Source organism: Phyllopteryx taeniolatus, chromosome 3 (genome assembly GCF_024500385.1).
Source record: "Phyllopteryx taeniolatus isolate TA_2022b chromosome 3, UOR_Ptae_1.2, whole genome shotgun sequence".
Classification (NCBI taxonomy): Eukaryota; Metazoa; Chordata; class Actinopteri; order Syngnathiformes; family Syngnathidae; genus Phyllopteryx; species Phyllopteryx taeniolatus.
In genome coordinates this window covers 4346489-4369637 of record NC_084504.1, presented here as the reverse complement: position 1 = coordinate 4369637, position 23149 = coordinate 4346489, and the positions used below count along the sequence as shown (strand labels likewise).

Sequence of the window (23149 nt, the reverse complement as noted above, 5' to 3'; positions counted from 1 at the left end):
CCAGTAAATAAAACACAGCCTTCTTACTCAAAATAGGACCTTGTGCACTGCATGTAAATCAGTTTTTTCAATAATGTGGCAATGAAAAAAATTCTCAAACTCAATCAAAAGTTGAACGTTACTTGTTAACATTTAAAACAAAATACTTGAATAAAAAATACAGTTATTACATTATTAACCTTAAACATTTTTACTTTTGCAAACCTGCGCATATGAACTGCCAACTATCACATACTACCGTACATATTACGGAAGTGTTTAAAATCGCTTCATCTATGTTTCATATTTGACTCTTTTACTGGAGGAGTGAAGAAGAAAGATTTGTTTCTTTTTGTCCTTTTTCTATTTAGGTCTGCATTTTTTTGTGAGGGTCTGTGTGCACAACACTACAGACACACATAATGCTATATATTGTATTGGGTGCCCATGGTGCGCGTTTGTTCATGCACCTCAACGTTGCAAGTGGAGGACAAGGGGAGGACCTTGCAAATAATTACTGAACTGTATATTCAATAAAACATACATTTTGTGGTGACCGAGTCCTGCCTTTAAGTGGTGTAAAATTGTGAAATGCCGATTGACAATCCTTTGGTGTACTTGTTTTGTTATCGTCACCTGCACAGGTATTTGTGTTGTCTTACAAATTGACTTATCTAATAAATAACTGAGGTAATTTTGGTGGTAAAAAAAGAAAAAAAAAATTTGTGACAGTGGCAGCTTGAATACGTTTGGTAGCTTTCACATAGCATGGTATTTATTTTTTTAAATATTTAGTCTTACATTTTTGCACAGTTTCCCCACTTTAAGATCATCAAAAAAATGTAAATATCAGACGAATATAACCCAAGTGAACTTAAAATGCTGTCTTTAAATGGTGATTTCATTTATTAAGGGAAAAAAACCTGACCCCCTAAACCTCGGAACTGGTTGGGCCATCCTCAGCAGCAACAATTGAAACCAAGCGTTTTCTATAACTGAGTCTTTCACATCTCTGTGGGAATGTTTTGGCCCACTCATCCTTGCAGAATTGTTGGAATTCAGCAAAAATGTAGGGTTTTCGAGCGTGAACAGCCTGCATTTCAATCGGATTCAAGTCTGACACTCCAAAATCTTCATTTGGGTTTTTTTAAGCCATTCAGAAGTTGACTTCCTGGTGTGTTTTGGATCCTTATCCTGCTGCAGAACCCAAGTGTGCTTCAGCTTGATGTCAAAAACTGATGACTGAACATTCTCCTTCAGGATAGTCCGTTAAAGAGCAGAATTCATGTTTCCATCAATCACAGCAAGTTGTCCAGGTCCTGAAGGAGCGAAACAACCCAAGACCATCACACTACCAACACCATGTTTGACTGTTGGTATGATGTTCTTTTTCTGAAATGCTGTGCTACATTTACGCCAAATGTAACGAGACACACACCTTCCCAAAAACTCAACTTTCATCTCGTCAGTCCATATAATATTCTCCCAAAACTCTTAGGAATCGTTCAGTTTTTTTTTGTAAAAGTAAGACTAGCCTTTATGTTCTTTTTGGTCAGCAGTGGATTTCCCCTTGGAACTCTGCCAGGGATGTCATTTTTGCCCAGTCTCTTCCTTATTGTTGTGTCATGAACAACAATATATATATTGTATAGGGTGCCCATGGTGCTTAACTGAGGCAAGGGAGGCCTGTAGTTCTCTTGGGATAACCTTTGAAGGACACTCCTGGGAAGGCTCACCACTGTTCCATGTTTTTCTCATAAGATAATTAAACTAATGGCTCTCCTTATCATTCGCGGGAATCCTAAAGCTTTAGAAATGGCTTTTGTAACTCTTTCCAGACTAATAGATGTCAATAACTTTATTTCTCGACTGTTCTGTAATTTCTTTGGATCGTGTTAATTTGTTGCAGCTTTTTCAGCTCTTTTGTCCGACAGATTCTGTTAAGTGATTTCCTGATTGAACAGGTCTGGAGGTAATCAGGCTTGCGTGTGATCAGTGAAAAACAACAAAAAATTGTGATTAGCCAGAATTAATTCATGATTTAACAAGGGGGGTCATTACTTTTTCACACAGGGCCATGTAACTTCGAATAGTTTTTTTCCTCAATAAATAAAATAACCATTTAAAAACAGCATTTTAAGTTCACGGGTCATGAGGATAGTCACGGAACAAATTAAACTCGTATCTCAAGACACCACCATACTGTATTATGCAACAATATAGCTAGATTATTTCCTTCACACAGCCAGAATGCAGGTCACAACTGCTACAAATTAGCCTAAAAATATTCATGGCCTAATCGTGATTGTGTCATTGTTCCCTCTTCACAGCTAAATGTGGATAAATCTTTAGTCGATAAACACACAGCCAAACAAAGAGGCCTAATTGTTCCTCTTTTTTCACCCCCTCTCTCTGTCACAACAGCTGATCGCAGTCCACACGCTTGCTGAGATGGATGACAGGGAGTGATAGAAATAACTGACAGGTGTCAAGTATCCTGACATGTAATACCTAACAGCCACTGAAATAGATTGACCCGACTGAAGTTGTGGCTCAACCCATTATGATGCAGAAAACTGAGAAGGGTTAAGTTAATAATTCATGCACACTAGGGTCTGTACACAGAGCAGACCCTTTGAAAATGGGCCAACACATTTCACACAGGGAAAGAAAGCATGGCATATCAAACAATGACTTCTGAAGCCAATATAATTGTTGGTATTTCATACAAATACATATAGGCTCCTTGCTTTAGAGGAAAAGGCATTTTTGTCAGTACTGGCTCAATAATTTATTTGAAGTGTCTTATCTGTGCCAAGTATCCCTCTTCTGATTTTAATTTCCTCGACGGAGGTGGCTGCAATACATACACAGCACTATCAATAAGGGAAGAATGAAAATGTTCATATTTTTGGTCGTGTGAAAAGAGTTAGGCAATCTGCCTTTTTTTTTTTTTTAAAACAGGGTGTCAATGAAAAGGTACTTATTTAATACTTTATTTTACTTATAATTCCCATTGGTCTCTCCTTCGCAGCTGTAACAGCTTCCACTGTTCTGAGAAGACTTTGTGGTTGCACAACTGTGCACACCCTTGTAACTAGGGATGTGGCTGTATTGAGAATTAATCTTTCACATTCACACTCATGTTAAGTAAGTCTTTATCTTTATTATATGCCTCTGATTAACCCCAAATAAAGATCAGTTGTTCTTGTAGGCTTTTTTGTAGCCTTTCTAGCAGAAGCCTGAAGGTTTTGGGCTAACACCGACTTGTATTTGGAACTGTTCATGATTCCCTCCACCTTGAAAAAGGCCCCAGTTTGAGGTGAAGAAAAACATCCCCAGAGCACGATGCTCCCTTCACCATGCCTAATTGTGGGTATGGTGTTCTTTTGGTGATGAGCAGTGTTGTGTTTGTGCCATACATAGTTTTGGAATTATGGGCAAAAAGTTAAACTTTGGTTTCATCTGACCTTAACACGTTTACTCATATGCGTTTGGGAGATTCGAAGCGTGATTTTTATAAAATGCAGCTGCGCTTCGCTGTTTTTCTTTGTAAGATATGGCGTCCATCTTGCAACCCTACCCAATAGCCTAGACATATGAGGAAGACAGTAGATTGCTGTCACATGTACTGAACAGCCAGTATTTGCCAGAAATTCCTGCAGCTCCCCCAATGTTGCTGTCGGCCTCTGGGCAGTCTTGATAACAGGTTTTCTTATCTTTTCATCAATTTTGGATGGAACTACAGGTCTTGATAATGTCGCTGTTGTGCCATATTTTCTCTCTCTTTTCTTTGGATATTTATTTATACCCTTCTCCTGACTGATATACCATTGAACAATGAAATCCCTGTGATGCTTTGGAAGCTTTGTGAGGATAGTAAAAACAATATCAGAAAAGCCTACTAGAACATCTGAACTTTATTTGGGGTTAATCAGAGGCACTTGAAAATCTGGCAGGTGTGAGCTGACTTCAATTTAACGTGAGTTTCAATGTCATTGGTTAATTCTGAACATAGCCAAAACACCACTTATAAGAGGGCATGCACACTTGTGCAACCAAATTATCTCAGTGGTTTATTTTTACTTCCCCTCTTGAAATGATTTGATTATTTTTTTAAATTGGGTTCTATAGGTTATATGTCACATCAATAGTAGCAAAACTTATGAAAATATTTATTTTTGTCTCCTTTTTTAAATCACAAAAACCTGTCATTTGAAGAGTGGTGTGGAGACTTTTTATATACACTGGAAATCTGTTAATCACTTCTTTCTCCAGGAGTTTTGAGAAGGAAGGGAGTTTGATTGGAGAGATTGGTTGTGCTTGAGACTGGTGGAGTCTAAAGCAGACTTTTGCATCATGGCTGTATTGTGGCATTTTTCAAATAAGAGGGAATGTGGTGAGGGAAAAAGAAGAGTTAACAATAGATAAAATCTCAGAAGCAATTGTGGGAAGAACAATAAGAAGAAGAATAATTCTGGGATTATGTCTAATGGGCAGGAGGAGAGTTTCATCCATCAGATTAAGTCTTATTCATTGAAAGGAGTCACAATAGTTAACTATATTGGGGAAGTATTGGGGTGGAGAACACAGTGCTGTATTATCTTTATTAGAACCTCTAGACGCCATCTTGACAACAAAGAAAGACAACTGTTGGTCTTTTAGAAACTAGAACCAGTTGAGGAGGTGGATTAGTGTCGCAAATAAAACCATTTTGGTGGCACTAGTTAGCACATCTGCCTCACAGTTCTGAGGACCGGGGTTCAAATCCAGGCCCCACCTGTGTGGAGTTTGCATGTTCTCCCCGTGCCTGCGTGGGTTTTCTCCGGGTACTCCGGTTTCCTCCCACATCCCAAAAAAACATGCGTTGTAGGTTGATTGACGACTCTGAATTGCCTGTAGGTGTGAATTTGAGGGCGAATGGTTGTTTGTTTACATGTGCCCGATTCGACAGTTCAGGGTGTACCCCGCCTCTCGCCCGAAGATAGCTGGGATAGGTTCCAGCACGCCCGTAGCCCTAGTGAGGATAAGCGGTACATAAAATGGATGGATGGATGGATAAAACCATTTTGCGAATGTGATGTAAAACAGGCAGTCTGTTCCTGTACGAGTAGATCCCTAAGATATTGCGGGTTGACTTAAAGTCCACTGGCTTTCTAAAGCCACTCTGTTGGGGAGGGTGATTGCCGTATCCACCAAACCAACACTAGCACACCTAGCCCATGAGTTGTTTGATTCCATGGTAATCCACAAAGGTTGAATCAGTTACCTTGAGTCCAGTTCCCTTGATTCAACCTTTGTGGGTAGACAGGGTTCGCACTGCCCATTCGCCACCTCGCTAATGGTTAATTGAAACAGGATGTGGCGAAGCGAATATTGCCCACACTAGCCAACGCTGGCGAATCAAAGCCATCTGCGTCAAAAGCCCTTCCTGATAAAAGTTCAAGTGAGCGGGCTCATTCTGTCACGTATAAATGGTGTTAATGGTTTAGTTTCCCACCCCCGCTTCGTAAAATGCTTCAATCCGCCGTCCAGTCGCTGCTAGGTAAGCAGTCAGGCCCACAGGCTTTCCCAGCTGAGGGGAGGCAAAGGGGGTCAAAAGCTTTTATACTCATATCTTGTTGACGGGGCGGCACGGTGGGCGGTCAAAGTTCTGAGGACCGGGGTCAATTCCTGGCCTCGCCTAGTCGGAGTTTGCATGATCTCCCCGTGCTTGCGTGGGTTTTGTCCGGTTGCTATGGTTTCCTCCCACATCCCAAAAACATGCGTGGTATGTTGACTGAAGACTCTAAATTGCCCGTAGGTGTGAATGTGAGTGTGAATGGTTGTTTGTTTATATGTGCCTTGTGATTGGCTGGCGACCAGTTCAGGGTGTACCCCGCCTCTCACCTGAAGATGGCTGTGATAGGCTCCAGCACGCCCGCGATCCTAGTGGGGATAAGCGCTACAGAAAATGGATGGATGGATCTTGGTGATGAAAAGCGTCACTTATGTCACTCTCCACTTTATCTCTATACTCGGCTGACATTGACAGCAGTGCTACTGCGACTGACAAGAGCATCATTATACAGTATTACATTGTGAAGTTAAATCAATAAGTCAATCTTCTACGGTGATGGAAGATTTTTCTTTTTACAATTCAACAGTAAAATAAAGATTGATATCAATTCATCATAACATTTAGGCCAAGCCTACAGAAAAGAGTTGTTTATTTGTCAGTTGTATCCAATGTTGTGTTGGTCATACAATAGAATAATTTACTTGTTTACTGAATAATGCTGAAGACAACAAACTTCCCCCTGAAAAATTGCATGCTAAATCGCAAACACAATATTTGTTTAAAAAAACAAACAAACCAGTGACGAGGACTTGTATGGCTAAATGTTTGGCCACATAAACACACATGATATTGTGGCTAACTACACACAAGTCTGGATAGGAGATTTTCTATACTGTTGAGCCACATTGGATAAGAGGTGTCATAACCCAGTGCCAACCCTAGGTAGCCCATGGATTAGTTTAAGGCTTCAGCACTTGCCTCCAACTGAGTTTTAGTTAAAGCACAGCTCGTGATTCTCTCCTACTCCTCCACCACTCCATACTGGAAGGTGAAACACAGAAGGCCCGCAGGTGGATGGCATGAAGTTAAGAGCTGGCGAAAGGATGTCGATAGCCCATGAAAAATGGTGAAATGATCATAGCGTCTGTTATTTGGAGAAGGACTTGTCAATGACTTTCTGATTAATTATTCTCAGTTTTTAGTATAGAGCAGAGTTTGTCTATGTTAAACCACTTGAATGGTTTCGCTTTTCCCAACATGTTTGCCCTGTAATAATCTTTCCTGCTAGCCAAACTTTCCATCTACCACGGCTCTATTCTAACTGGATGCTGGTTTAAAAAAAAAAGAAAATAAAAGATTAGTTGGTAAGAAGGTCAGCCTCCATTCAGTCTTTAATAAATGAGAGGCTGCAAAAGGTGAACCATGGCCACTGAGGTTAGTACTACATTACACAGACCTGGCCAGGGGAGAGCTGCCCCTTCGAATACAAACATGCTCTCTCATCTACTTCAATATGCCTGAGTTGCCCTCAATCCCCCTGCACCTGACCTTGCTGCTCCCTTTCCACGATCCCCTCTCCCTTCTATGGCATTCACAATCCAGACGGTGAAAATGGCATTTCATTTTCCCGAAACCTTGAGCTGCAGGAACAAAAAGGAGGTAAGGGATGAGGAGCGGGGGAGACTATTTAACACTTTTATTGACATGCAGCAAACATTCATGTCCGAACAAAGGCCATACACCTGCAAACAGGGTGGTTGATTAGTGATTCGACACAGGGACCATGGACTTCGCGGCAGATAATAGGATCCTACCCATGCGATGATGGGGAGAGGAGGTATGGTGGAGTTAGGCGGAGGAGTAGAGCAGGGCAGAGGCAGTGTACCATCATAAAGACTATATTGCCAACAATAGCAGACATGTCTGAGTAAAAGGCTATGTAGGAGAAACAGCATCCTTAATATTCTGCATTGATAATGTGTTTAGGATCAGCCCTACTTTCACTGTTAAAAGGTTAATACATGTTTGTGTTTATTTACCTACTTTATAACCTAACCTACAATTCCATTGCAACATGCTGGCAATTTTTTTGTCTTTTTGTCTTGAGTTTGTTGTCACATTTCTGTCGGGCCAATTATATATTACTCGTGCACTCACTGTAGTAGTCTCACCATGCTGCACTATTTGCATATCTGTTGTTGACCAATACTGGCCACTCATGCCAGAGTAGCATCTTTCCATTTGCACACTGACTGAGGAGTATTTGCAACATTTGTACAAATTAACATTGTCCCAGATTATCGTACTACTCGTTTGAATTCTCGGCGCCCTTTGCACAATGGTAATTGCAGCGGACTATTTCAATATTAGTCATTCGAAATGCTCTAAGTGCTAGAAGACTCTGCATCTTTTTGCACAATTGTCAAAAAAATAAATAAATGTACCGGCATTACCAGATAACTAGCAACCCTTTATTGCTCAGTGACTGTCTTTATGTCTCAAAAGTATTCTCTGTCAATTGATTGTCTGTTGTCGTACTAGAGCGGCTCCAATTACCGGAGACAAATTCCTTGTGTGTTTTTTGGACATACTTGGCAAATAAAGATGATTCTGATTCTGATATCAATTAAGCAAATGGGCACCTGACATCACTGACAAACGCGATCTAAAATGAGTCCTCGAACACAGCAGGTACCCAGCTTTCTGCACTCGTGTGGCCTCGGAAAGATGTCAGCAGAATCAGATGAGCATGATGGCATTTGTGTGCATCTCCTTCGCCTCTCTCTCCTTTGTTCAATTCTTCTAATCCAGTATGTGTGGGCCGGTAAGTTTAATGGAAACAATTTATTAAGTCCGGCTTAAAATGCCATCTGCAGTTAAGCCTCCCAAAGCCGCTAAGCTCCTGGTTTCACCCCGGAGCTTGCTGTGTTCACGCTTACTGTAATGCTCTGTTTAAAATGAGCACAACGGGTCAAAATTAATCAGGATTACAAGGCCACAAATCCACTTCAGAGATAGGTTTTCTACCAATCGTTCTCCCCCTCTATCCTAAGATGCCCTGTGTTTGTGACCATGCGGGATCACCTACATAGCATGTGCAACAACAGGTATATGTTAGCAATAACATTATCGATGCCACTATCCCACAATGTTGCTCAGTAGGTTTCCTTTTTATGCGTAACTTCTGAAAAACCTACCTTAAGACTACATGACTCATTGTTAGCAAACACATTTGGTGCGGCTAACCCACAAAGCTGTTGTTGGGCCCCTTTGCTTTCATGTGCTACAGCCAAAGCACATATAACATTCAACACAGTCACAAAAAATTTCAAGTGCTCCTCTCTTATTTTTGGCCACTGGAAGGTAGGTGATAACTTCCCACCACTTCCAAAGGCACAGCCTTGTGAAATGTTAGGCCTAAAAGTGAAGTACATAGGTGTCTGCTGCGGGGGAGCTCTGTACTTGCTCACAGCTACTGCACATTTAGCTTCTCATTCGCCTTCAAGCAAGCATAAACAGTCAACTCTGACATCCAATGCATTGAGAATAGACAGCATGTACTGTTACTTAAGGAATCAATATGTAGCAGGCAGTTTAAGAAAGGAAGGAAACCAAAACTAACAATAGTTAAATAATACTTGGATTCTGCTGCTCCATCATAAACAAGCTGCGCAAGCTCTTGGATAACAACAACCCAAGAGAACTGGACCCTGAGTAAGGCACATTGCATATACTATTAGTTTGCCTCTATAGTAGGTTGTCAAAAGACTAACACTGCAGCGAAGACAAAAATATGAGAGACAAGGCGATGATGTCTGGGTTTTCCCCCAAACCAGGTTCTGTGAGGATAAATGCAGGGTTTTATGGTCACTGATTACAATGTTGGTCTTGCTCTCTTCTACGTATTTAACCCGAACTGTCTCATTACCCAAACATGAAACCCCAAGTGTTTGAACGCATTGCTTGGAACCCAAATAAAGTGCACAAATGAGTAAAATTCTGAGACGCAAGGAAGGCAGGGTAAATCAAAACAAACATGGTTATTTACAGCTGGGAACAATAACATTAGAAACAGATACTGGCAGGCTATGAAAATGAGGCTTGATATGTTCCTCATTGTCATCAGATGTACTCATCAAACAGCAAATTTATTTTCCTACCTCATCCTTTCTGACCACTATTACTAATCTTTTGCCCTACTTCTAGATTAGCCAATCAAGCTCATGTTGATCTGAAAGACAATCACAAGCAACTCTGATTGTATCGTACTGACGTAATGTCAGTGTCCTAATCCAACCTTTAGTTCACGTTTGTAAGAACCAAGGATTTCTTAGTTTTCAGGCTGACAATGATTGAGTGTACAGTGTGTGAAAGACAATGGTTTTGTGTTGTATGTGTGGAAGCGGTTCTCAGCAGACATGCTCAAGTGCAGCCATGTAATGTGTGGGCATGCAGTGTCGATACGCCAATGCACAATAGCAGACGACAACAGTAGTTCAGCTTCCCTGTTTAGAATAAATTGAGCTGGATGTAGACTTGTTGTTTCATAAACCCTCTGTCTTTAAGTTTTCATTGTGAAAGCTACAGTAGCACCACGCTGGACTCTCTCTAGTTCCATCTCCCACTCACTCTGCTTGTGTTAATTGAACTGCTCAGTTCCAAGCCCTCAGGGAGACGGGGTCTGCATGCTGCGATTTGTCACCCGAAGTCTGATCATACCTCTCCTCCCTTTACCTCCCTTCATGCACAACTTAACACCTCACTCAAACTTTAAATATGTATGATTGGATGTTGTGTTTATTACAGTTCAACAGCAAAGCACATGCTGACAAACATACACAGACTGAGCGTCTGACAATGCTCTTTCTCTCATTTCCTTTGGCATCCATTATGGCTCAGGCCTGCTGTCGAAGAGCTTGTATTGCCTGAGGGGAAGTTCCCATTTGAGGGAGCATGTGGCAGAGAGGCTCTAAATCCCCTCTAATGAACCAATATGTAAGAAGGCTAAGCCTCTGGCAATGTCAGCTAGGAAACACCACTCCTCACCCTGGCAAAAAAGGTACGCATATGCATTTGCTCAGCTTTGTTTATGTGTGCTCATATGTAAATCTCAATGTTAGCTGTGGGATTTCGTAGGGGTGTGGGATTTACATGATTTAGATGTAGTGACGTAAACCCCGGAGGCAGAACAAACAAAGAAGTGGGCTCTTACCTTTGGGTGTGGTGGAAGAAAAGAGCTTCTCTGATCCTACATCAGACACCTGGAAAAAGAAGAGGCAGTGCTTTAGCAGATTAGTTCATTCAGCTGAATCAGTGGCAAACGTCAGTCAACCCTCTCTCAGATAACTGGGTTATTCATTAAAACCTTAATCTTAAGGCTTATTCAGTTACAAATATTGTTTAAGTGCTTAGAAGAAACGTCTAAGTGCCACAGAACGCTCCCTGTATACCTGATGGTCCCTGACTTGCTTTTGGTGAGGTAACATTAGGTGGCACTGTTGAGCCACCTGAAAAAGAAGTAACGCCACCGTCAGGTGGCTGGCTATGCTGCATCACTGTTGAAATGCATGCAGCTGCTCCAAAAGCTTTCTTTCTGCAAATGATTCAGTATGTTCAGTATTGTATAGTTTAATTCAATGCAAACTCTGATCATACAACCCAATATCAATCCCAACATCTCAGGCTGCATGTTACCACACAAGATGTTAACGAATCTTCACATTCTAGTCAAATGCAAGTTCTGTCAAAAAGAGCAAAAGAACCTGACTATGACTTAAAAGTGAAAAAAAAATTTCCTCTCCTCTTTAAAGTTGAGATTGCACTGGATTGCTACATGAAAGGTCCCCGTGCATCAAATAAATTGATTGCACAAAACAGTAAATCCACACAAATCAAGATGAAATTTCCACAAACAATTCAACAAATACAAATCAAAAAATCTCTTTTTCAGAAGTCATCATATTTACTTTATCGCGCCTCTCATCTCGGCTGCAAAAATGTAAAAAGCTCCAAGAGCATATGTTCCCCTCAACGGGTGCAAGTGTCCTTCAACTTCTGTGCTTGTATTTTACGTACCACAAAGGGAACATATGTAACAAATGAACAGTGAATCAGAGTACTAGAGGGACAGACACAGAGAGAGGAAGCAAATAATTTTGTAAACACAGATGGCTGTCCTTGGCATCGCTGTTAAGATATCACAAATGTTTTGAGGGTGTCCTCTTCTCTCCAACAACACCCAGTTTCTCCTACACTGCCACTTGTGTTGCTTTTCTCCACAATGTTTGTCTGCGTTTTGTCTCAGTGCTAACCGCAACAGTACCCGAAATAAAGCTGTGTGAAAGCAACACTTTATTTTGTTCCATCGAAAAGGAGACGTTAACAGAGGGTGACAATACATTTTAGAAATAAACTCCTGCCATGCTTAGTCATATCACAGAGCCAAATTTAAATAATTCAAACTTGAAGAAAAGGAAAACAGAAGTTTATGTATTATATTCTAAATGTCATGCTGGAGCAGTAAATTGGTGGCAATAACGATTAGAATTCTCATTATTTGAGGAACATTTCCAAAAATTGTGAGGTGATCCTGTTTCTCATGCCAGTCAAAGACTAAAGAGGGAAGAACATTGTTGTGCATTGCCCGTTATCATTATCCCAGAACCAGGGTGCCAGGCTACCACACAAGCGCGTTGTTAGCTTTGGAGGACATTAAACGCTCCAGTACTGAGCATCAGCACTAAAACAGCACAACCTCAGCCATGATAAATGGGCCCGCAGGGTCCTGGCAGAAAGAAATAAGGGCTCAGATTGGAATGAAGCTTGTCAAATGGACAAAGGAGGTGTGGTGTGAGGTTAGGAAGAGAGGACAGGTTAGAGAATGCCAGAATTGTGAAAACAATTGTTATGACTGCAGCGGCTATCTTGAGAACAGTGCAGACATGACAAATACCAGTGACAACTCAACCTTGCTGTGCATGTGCTTTCAGTTACTTGTTTTTAATTCTAAATGGATTCTAAACGACATACAGTAATCAACCACCACTTTGGCTTGACTACTTTGCTTTGAACCTGCCAAGACAGCATGAGTCAATTGTATAAGTCACAATTACAAGGTCGGCTTACAAAAGCTTTTTTGAAAAGGCATGTCAAAATACAGTCTTCATTTGGCCCGCTGCTGTTTTTGGAAAACTTCCTTAGATTTGTGTCTCAAGCAGACTTTTTCACCAAGCTGATGATTGGAGCGGCTTGCGGTTGTGGTGAGCACAGTTAATGTACAACCAATACTTCTCACTGTCGAAGTTGCCATTAAAAACACACAGGGGGTTGGCGCAGATGGCAGAATTTGATATTTAGAAAAGGAGACACAAATAGAACCATAGCCCAGGTTTTGTTTGTTTGTTCAGAAACTGGGTAATTTAACCATTCAAAAACACTAATGGGGAATATTTAAGCCACATTGCCTGGGAGCCAAAAGTCCTTGGAGTGGGCTGCGGGAAGCCTGACCTTTTTGTGGACCGTCTGCTATTTAAGCCCGGGGCTTCAGGGGTCTGGCCTCCTCTCTAGAGGGCCGTCAGCAGGCTTCAGCTTTCCTTCCCTATTCTATTCATTAGCCGTGCTTTATGATTCAACTTCCTCTGAGCCACACAAGAGCTCCCTGAGGAAAGAGACTGCTGGAGAGAGGGGGAAAAAGGGATGAAGCTGAGGCAGGGGAGGAAAAAAAGCAAGAAGGAGGTCATAGGGCCCAGCCGGGGCCCAGCTCTCAGCAGCTGTGAAAGCCTCCTGTTTCCTCAGCAGGCGTGAAAGGAACAGGGGGGTTGGAGGGAAGCGTAGCAAGGGAACTGGGCCAAAAAACCAAGCATCAGAGCGCTAACTCGTCAAAGTGCCACATGCTGAACTATAATTCCCAAATTTAAAGATTGCCAAATTACACTGTTGTTTGTGTCTAAAAATCCCCCAACTTCCCAGAATACCCCTGACTTATTGACAGCATAAATGTCTTGATAATAGCAGAGATGAAAGTTTTACCTGCTGACAAGAAGCAAGTGGAAAAAAATGTCTGGATCACTTGTACTGAGCAATGTTGCAAGCTAATCAATTTAAAGAATCTGACACGTGCCAATTTGCTTTTTGGAAGTATTAAACTACTGTACTTCCATGCAAAACTATTGCATGGAGGGCTGACTGAGCAAGGTAATGCAGACATTGGGGGAGGGCGGTATAATCACTTGAATGACCTTCAAGGCATGAATTTATGAAAGGCATTGATCAGTTAAGCCTGTGATTTCTCCAAGACAGGAAGGTCAGCAATTACCCAGATTCAATTAACCCCATTTCCTAAAGACTGCTGAGAGACTAATTTCTATCTTCTACCCGCCGAACCCCCTCCTTGCTTGATATTGCATGATACTGAGGCTTTCCAGCTACCTTGCATGCACTGCATACCTTTGAGCTGAGAAAATCATCTCCAAAAAGAAGACATCCTGCAGCCAGAGTTTAGGCAAAGGCAGACGAAATAAAACCATGCATTTGCAGCTCTTACCCCCCTCTGTAGTCAAGACATATTTTTTTTACACACAGGCTGGCAGTATTATTGCAACAGCTGTGGTGTGAAAACAAAGAAACCTGTTAGAAGGTTACAGTGACTATATTTAGACTCAATTGACACATGCTATTGTACTTGACAGATAGCTGTTGGGTAAGTGGTAAGGCGGCTAATGTAACACTTCAATAAAATAAGGTCATGTAAACTGATTAACTCGTCACTATCGAAAAGTCTATGCAGTGGAAACTTTAAGAGTTGAACACCACCTGTGTAATTGGATTTGGGACCATTATATATTAAATGTATGGACATTTTTAAATTCTTAACTGTAACACAAGGTAACAATAGGCTTACATCTTAAGGGCAATTACAAAGGGCATCATGAGAAAATGAATTACTTTGCAAATACACTGACATTTTCTTTTTTAGTATTCTTAATTGTCACACAGCTGTAAAAAGAGGTTAAGCGTTCTAAAAAGTCAAAACAACAAAACACTCTACCATCACTTTGTGTTTGGTGAAGCTTGAGTTTCAATGTGAGTTGGCCGTCTTTGCTGTCATGTTATTGTATAACCTCTTTCTTTCTTTCTATGTTGTTTTCTTAACACTCATCTTAGAGGCAAGAGCTATTAAAATAAGTGTCACCTAATAGCCACAAAAGACACACAATAAGCAAAACACTTACAATTCTTGTTCAACTGAGGTTATGTGAGCCGCCGACACCATGCAGTTAAAGTTTTGGTCAAATTTCAAATAGCAAAGACCTAAGGGTTATTCAACTTTAGACCTTCCACTGTATTTCCAGGAAAAGGGACGGTGGAAACAGCTACATGTACACTCGGGTGCACCTGCACACACGGATATATACACAGTCACACACACAGACACAGACAGAGGCACACACAGACAGACACACGCACCGTTCATTTGTTTCCCTGTATAGCATTTCATCACAATCAGCTTTCTCCTTAACTGCCCTCTTTGAATTTTGCATTTTCTGTCACTATAAGTCATGAGTTACATCTCTTAAAAGGATAATCTATTAAACGTGTGCATTATGGCATTGGTACACTATAAAAGCGAAAATAGGTTTAAGGATTCACACTCCTTAATCTTCAATCTGGTGAGGACAGTGCTGTATGTGAATGCAGGGGCGCCACCAGGGATTTGGAGCCCCTTGGGGAAAAAAAATAAAATAAATCTCACAACATCCCAATGCTACAACTTAAAAATATAATTTTCTAAAAACCGTGTCAAACATCTTACAGTGCCTAGAATGGGAATTGAAAACTGGTACCAAGTAATTTGATTTACAGGAATGATTAGTTTATTTGCTCGACGGTTTTTCAGTTTATCAATTCCTGTTACATCGCAAATGAGTGATGACCACTGTGTGACATAACGGTATATATCGTAGTACGATATAAAAACATCTGTTGTACGATATAACCCTCTATTGTTTATATCGTTATTTTAGACTTTAGATTTCCCCCGCCGCTACTGAGGGAATCCTGAAGTTCATTCTCCTCTGCTTTGCGCTAGTAATATATGGTCACAATGAGTGAAGAGGGGTGTAGATGTGAGATGTGAGATGAAGTGTAGATGAACAATGTGTCCTGCAATTCACATTGGTTCTCAAGAGCTAAGAGTTGTCACAGTTTGGTTGGGTCAGGTAGGTCATCGCTGGCTGAGCCACTTGTTCCGGATGGTTGGGTTCTGTCGGTGTAGTATTATCAAGATTTCTTATTTATTCACAGCTCAGCACACAGAGCTAGGATGGTATCCATATACAGTATCTACTTGGATAGCCACAGCCCCGCACCAAACCTTTAATTTTGTGAAACGTGGGCAGAATACTCCCAATATGCAGTGACATAATTTCTCATGTATAATGCCAATTTTCCCCCCCGAAAAATTGTCAAAAGTCAATAGTGCGCATTATACGTAGGTATAGGGGAAATGGAAAAAACTTTCACATTTTATAAATGTATACCGCCATCTAGCGGTTATGAAAAAGCTGTACACTTTCATTCCAATATGGCACCGCCACCTAAAGGTTATAAGAAAGGTGTACATTTTTATTCTAATATGCCATCGCCACCTAGAGGTTATGAGAAAGGTGTACACTTTCATTCCAATATGCCACCGCCCCCTAGAGGTTATGAGAAAGGTGTACACTTTCATTCCAATATGCCATCGCCAACTAGTAATTATGAAAAAGGTGTAGCCCAGGTGTGCAGTTGTGCTCATAAGTTTATAAACGCTGGCAGAATTTGTGAAATATTATTATTTTTTTATATTTTTTAAATACGACTGATGACTAAAGAACAACCATCATTAATTTCTTTATGGTTATGTTTTGTTTAATGATAATGCTTTTCTGAAATGCTTGAGAGTTTAATTTGAATCCCATTAAAATAAAATTAAATGTGTTTTGCCTGGCCGTCATGTTTTCTTTCAAGAATTGTACCCATCTTACAAATTCTGCCTGGGTAATCAAACATATGAGCACAACTGTGTGTTTTCTCATTTACTAAATAAAAATAGGGCTTTGAATTTCAAAATAAGAGCAAGTAAATAAAAAGTATTACATGTTCGAATAAAGTGCTTAACTTCAGAATAATTCTTTGAAAAAAAATAACAAAATACAGATAATACTTCATGTTTTGATCATATAGGTAGAAGCAAAATCATGCATTGTAAAAATGCATTAAACATAGGTAGAAGGGTTTTCCAGAATTTTGAGGTCAACTTTGGGGGTGCATATTATACATGGGTATGCATTATACACGGGAAATTACGGTACTTTGTATTATCATATCATATAACGGTATATATAATGCTAATGATATCATTATATATTATTTGGCAATAAGCAATTGGGTAGATCAGCAGTAGGGGTGGAACAGTTCACAAAATCCACGGTTCATAGCTCACTTTTGTGGTGACAGTTTTCAGCTCGGTATAAGTTGACTGTGAAGAAAATTAATTATGTCTTGTATCCATCCATCCATCCATCCATTTACTTTCCCGCTTATCCTCACGAGGGGCGCGGGCTGCTGGAGCCTATCCCAGTCAGTCACAAACATTATCACTGCGACTGCTACTTCTTGGAGAAACTTGTTGCTTGCGCCACCTCCGTCGGTGGGGAAATGAGGGTCATCGGCACGCACGGCTATGGGTGGGATGGCACGTCACGCTATGCAGTATTCAAGCCGATGAACCAGGGATCTTGTGTTGGAGAGATAAAGAAAGAACGAAAGTTTGTAAGTTTGAATCGAACAGAACACATGCGGCCCGAACCAAAACAGTCAAACTGAACCGTTTTGACGTTTTGTAAACAACGTTCCATCCCTAATAAGCAGTACTGATAATGGAATTGGAATTGCTCAATTCTCATCTGGTCCCATCCGTAACAGAGCCACTGTGTGTATGTGCACTGAAAGGAAACTGTACCAATATTGTAATCGAACGTGTTATTCTGAATTGACTGTGTTTACACACTGTTTATCTGTTAGTCACTGTTCGAACAACTAATAGCCTAAAAACTCGCAGGGGCCTGATTTTCTTTGTTTATGTGGGCATAGCTCAGTGCTTTAATCAACACTTTTATCAGAACCCACTCAGAGCCGTCAACTTCTGTCACCCTTTAAGCCCAGACATCCACTAATGCTTCTTTGGCAATAAACGCCCCATTAGCCATGCAAAGTAAGCCTTCAAATCCCGGGCAGCAACGGAAGACACCAAATTAATTATCTCCTTTGCGTTTGTCCTCTCCACTGTTCCAGAAAACTGAATGATCTCCCAAGCGGTTGTTTATTATACGTTGCAGCATTTCTTTGCATTCTCAGAGAAGGGAGCAGCAAGCGTCAACCTTACATTCAATTTCAACCCAGCACTGACAATTCCATCATGGTTGCTGGCGTGTCAGAGCAGGTGTGCAAGACTGCAACCCCCCAGCGTGTAAGATAGGATGTACAACATAAAGATAAAAAACACAAGAAATCTCCCACGCAACTGTCAGCCAACGGATACTCGCCTCAAGTGTAGCATCATTAAGATGATAATGAATTCCATAGCAATCATGGAGAATGGATTGGTTTCCCTTCGCACACACAAACCTCTTTATACCTAGCTCAGGGTGGCAGTTTTATAGCCAAAAATTACATAGTGTGTACAGTACAGCACAGAGCCACAGCAGACCAACCGTGTTCACACTTGCCGTAGCAACAGACACAGGAAAATGAATGGTGCGAGAAGAGCTTGTGGTGAGGGGGCAGGGGGCTTGAGTTTTGTGTAAAATACGACACAGCGTCTTGCTTACCTCTCTCGTCGAGCCATGCGGCAGTTGCTAGCGCTTATCAAGGCCGCCTGTCAGATTTGTATACAAATTAGAGGTGTATCAGGGGAATACAGAGGGCTGTTTCATCTCACTGTACTGGACAGAGAGGGTCACAAATCAGAAGGCCCACAGCCAGCACTAACCAGATAAGGAGAAATGAAGGAAATAGGACAAGGTCTATTTTACTGAAAAGGATCCTGACCACTGAAGACTCCCTGCAAGCGAGTTTGCATGCTTTCAAGTGTGCTGTGTAAAATTCTTCTTGAATTCTTCTTGAATTCAAAAATGTAATTGTCACTTTATAACCAAGAATGGAAATATGTCAGACAAATATAGGATTTTTATTTTATGGTGTACTGAAATTAAAAAAAGTGAAATTAGGAGACACAAATATAATCAAAGCAGATTTATTAATTACAGTGCCCAGTACCACATGACCTGATGCAACTATTAGGACCGAGTGTCTAATTTATCTACTGGATTAACATTGTCAGTGGAACATTCCTCCAACAGTCTTGATTAAGTGCATCTGTTAATCAGCCAGCACAAGCTCACACAACCTGAACCCTGGTCTCAGTTATTAACGAACATTTGTAAGATTTTAGGGCCAGCATACTCCAACTGTCCTGTTAAGTGAACCTGTTCATGTTAATACCAGTAAAGCCAAAACAGCTGCGAAGGGCTCTCATTAGGTGGCATAATGCATTGAGGCACAGACTAAATTGCGGCAATAAAAGCCGACAGACAAATCATCGCTACCATCCTGATCCATTTAAGTCAATTAATCTAACACCAGATCTAAGCGCAGACGCTTAAAAGCATATGTTCCTCTTCGACTTTAGTCAGGTTTAGGGGAAAGGTGTGCTCAGCAGACGAGTGAATCAGTCACATTTATTAAATATAGCTTTGACTAGGTAGTGCATCAGACTAAGAATATTAGGACAGTAATGGTGGAACTGTATTTAAAACCTTTTTTTTCTTTTTCTATTTATGGAGTGGAAAACTTTCTGTCCAAACAAAGGTGTTAAAAAACTCTCTACCCCACATGGAAATGCATTCACAGGCTTACAAGTGCAAAAACAACAAGTGTAACTTTGACCACTAACCATCGGGCAACTTCAGCCAATTGGAGGTCCTTTCTGGAAAAATAGACATTACCAAAAATAAAGGTGATCTGAGACCACACCTTACATAGTTTGATAGTGCTAGTGCTGTTTGGCATACCGCAGTTGTCTGTGGAACGATGTGTGTCTTTCCTTTTTAATATCATAAATATGTGCCAGCAGTGATAAGAACCGCAAGTAATCTCCCTCTGGAATCAAGAAGCCGCCCGGCATTATTCTCTAGCTCTGATAAAGAAAAAAAAAATGGAGCAGTGATAGGTTGCCAGTCCAGGCTTCTCAGCAGCTGAGATAGGAGATAGCACCTCACTAGTCCTGATTGGCTGGTAAACAGCTACAAGACCAAATCGTAGCTCTCTTGGGGTAGCCGCTCAGAGCTCAGATAGCACAGGTCACACTGTCTCAATATCAACCTCGTCAACTTGCTGTAAATCCTTTTCTTCCCGCTGTCAATGTGGATGACAGACAGCACACAAGCCTTTTTGGATGGTTATTGTCTGAGAGGCAGGATAACAAGATGGGGCAAATTATCTCAAAACCAGCTTTCTTCAGTGCATTCACAGTGGAGCATTGTTGTTGCTCTGGAGAGGATTGTGGAGGAGATAATATTTCTAGTTGGAGCCATAGCCACAGTAGAGCTGCCTTGTAACAGAGAGATACACATCATTCTGACTCGCCCACTGTGACATAATCACCCTGCGGAGAGCTGCAGGCAAGCTTGGGAGGCAAACCATCCCTCACTGTAGCTTGTTAAGAGAAAGGTGTCTTTAAGCAGTGCTCAATGGTAACTCTAAACTCTTTTTCTCCCACTCCATGTGAACAATGTCTAGGTGAGTCATAGAACACCTCAGGCGATCTAAGTTACATTTTCCTTTGTCTTTCTTTTTTAAGATCACACTGCGCTTTTGACTTGGATGAATTTGCCATGAGGGCAAAGAAAACAAACTCGGCGGGATGTTAAATAATGCAGAGACAAAAAGCGGTGACCCATTCCCTTCCCTCAACCCACACAAAGTGAAATTGCCTACAATACAAGACAGCACAAAAAGAAAGGAAAAGCTAGCATTATATGGAATTGTGTCATGTAAATAGGGTTTTCTCTGCTGGACCTAGACACCGTTAACGTGAGGAAAATCGTTAGGAGGAAGCAGATCCTTCCTGTACCATGCCGGCAATTTGAGCTGTAACATCCGCTATAACACCAATTCAGTAAACCCTCGTTTATCGCAGGGCTTACGTTCCAGAACACCCCTTATATTACTGTATACATTTGTAAGTTTGATTTATGTATTTCAATGGTAATTTGTGAAAATGCACTTTAAAGAGAAGTGCAGTTATTTTTTTTCCTCCACCGGAGGCCACCATCCACACACAAAACACAAGCACATGCCTATTGGGCATGGCCTGCTTGAATGACCTGAACCAGAGCCCATGCAGACATGGTCTGAACACGCGATTTCCTGGGTTAACCATTTGCACCGTTCGTACACTCACGGTCCTCGCAGTGTAGTCAGCAAAATCATTATGGTTACCCAGAATTCATTACAGTGATGTTTTAATTACAATACTGGAGTTGTAGAAAATCAAGCTATACCTTGCTCTTTACTGGCATTTGTACCTGTGGATATTGTTATGAGTGTATGTATTAGCTATTTGTCGGACTAAGGTTGGTATTTGTCAATTTATTTAATAAAACCCTGACTGTGGCATGCGTTTTAAACAGGTAAGGTACTCAGTAATTGTTCTCTTTCTGCTAAGAACAAGAGCCCAATTGATCTGTGAGTTGTTACTGCCACATTTAAATCAATTTGCCTATGTAATTGATTGTATAATAAATAATAAATGAACCACAATATAGCAAGGGAATACTATACTATAAAAAAATGACACCAGGCTGCACACAATTCATTTTTTTGTCCTAGACGAGGGGTGCTCAATGCGTCGATCGCGGTTGTAGTATTGGTATTGTGTGACATAAAAAAAAAAAAAAAGACATCAGCCATCCCGTTGCTTGATTGATATACATATATAATCGATATTTGAATTTTTCTGACAGGTCACGCACATGCACAAACAACCCTGCTAAAAGGTAACTGCAGATGCGCAAACAACGGCCCCAAGTGTGTCAAAACTAACAAGCTAATCATGAGTTACCTCCAATTTTTATCTCTCGGTGTTTTCTCTTAAACTTAAGAAAGGGTATAAAAATGAGTGGGGGAGCTGGACCAAGTAAGAAGACAAAAACTTACCAATTTCATACAGGAGGGGAATGGGACAAGGAGTATTTTTTCACGCTTACATTTTCGAAATGCGTATGCCTCATCTGCCAGTCTGCCATCGCATTACCAAATTTTAGGGCTGTGTATGAAAAATACGACACTGACTACGTATCCCTGGCTAATTCACTTCAGTGCAAGTCATCGGAGTAAACTCAGGTAATGACAAAAACATTTACATTGTTAATTATGTTGTGTTGTGCAAGATTGGCTCATGCGGTGATGCAAGGTACATCAACATACATTGGTGCTGAGCTGTGTCGGCGGCCCAGAATTTTAGCTTACTGGTAGCGCTCTGCGCTCTCAAACCGGAGACATGGTCGCGGACCCCACCCCTCCAAAAAAAGGAAGATCGCGGGAGGTTGGCTGCTTGAAAAGTAGATCTTGGGGCAAAAAAGTTTGGGCACCCCTGTCCGAGACACTCCTTATCCCAACACTGTGCACACACAAGATATCTGATCTTTCAACTTGGCTTACAAGTGAAGTTGCAGTTTACCAGTGCAGTGGGGAGTGTGAAACTGTTGATGCTGGTTTAGAACGTTCATCTCTTTAACCACAAGAGCAGCTGGAATGAATCCATGGGGATTTAGGAATTCTCCTGCTCATATGTCGGCTACAAGCATGAATGTTCGCCAGGCAGGGGGATCAATACAGCCACTTGTCCTGTGGAGGAATGAAAGGAGGGCAGGGAGTGCAAGTGGGGGAGTGGAAAACTGGAAATGGGGCAGGATAAGACTGGCATCCAAAGCCAAATGTCCTCTTCATTTAACACCGTGACCCCACTCCCCCAAAGGCACATTATACACCCTACTAGCACAAATAAACAGGGTATGTACTATATAAAGGAGTCTCAGACCTCTAAAGCCTCGGGTCATGTTTGAAAGGGATGTGGCACGTTAAGTGGAATTCACTTTTGATGCAGACATCAGGCCTCAAGTTTCTGGTGAGTGTTATCCAAGCTGCGCCCTGCAGGGTTGAACAGGACTTCCATTTCAGAGCCAGTCACCTCTAGAAATACCTTCACTGCTCAGTTGCCTTTCTAAGGGTGGACCGGCGGTTGTTGGGTGTGTTTTTTTTTTCCAGTTTAAATGACTCTTTTACGGCGGCACGGTGGCCGACTGGTTAGAGCGTCAGCCTCACAGTTCTGAGGTGCGGGGTTCAATCCCCGGCCCCGCCTGTGTGGAGTTTGCATGTTCTCCCCGTGCCTGCGTGGGTTTTCTCCGGGCACTCCGGTTTCCTCCCACATCCCAAAAACATGCATTAATTGGAGACTCTAAATTGCCTGTAGGTGTGAATGGTTGTTGGTTCCTATGTGCCCTGCGATTG

The 23149-nt window shown here is 41.4% G+C and overlaps 1 protein-coding gene across 8 annotated transcripts in view; it reads right to left on the bottom strand.

The window, feature by feature from the left end:
- The window catches only part of fbrsl1 (fibrosin-like 1), a 421085-nt gene that overhangs the window by 35760 nt on the left and 362176 nt on the right, over nucleotides 1-23149 (bottom strand). For all 8 annotated transcript variants that reach the window (XM_061766519.1, XM_061766516.1, XM_061766523.1 and 5 more), the window contains one exon: nucleotides 10752-10800. In XM_061766519.1, the coding sequence (XP_061622503.1) occupies nucleotides 10752-10800 (49 nt within the window). The remainder of the gene's footprint in view (nucleotides 1-10751; nucleotides 10801-23149) is intronic.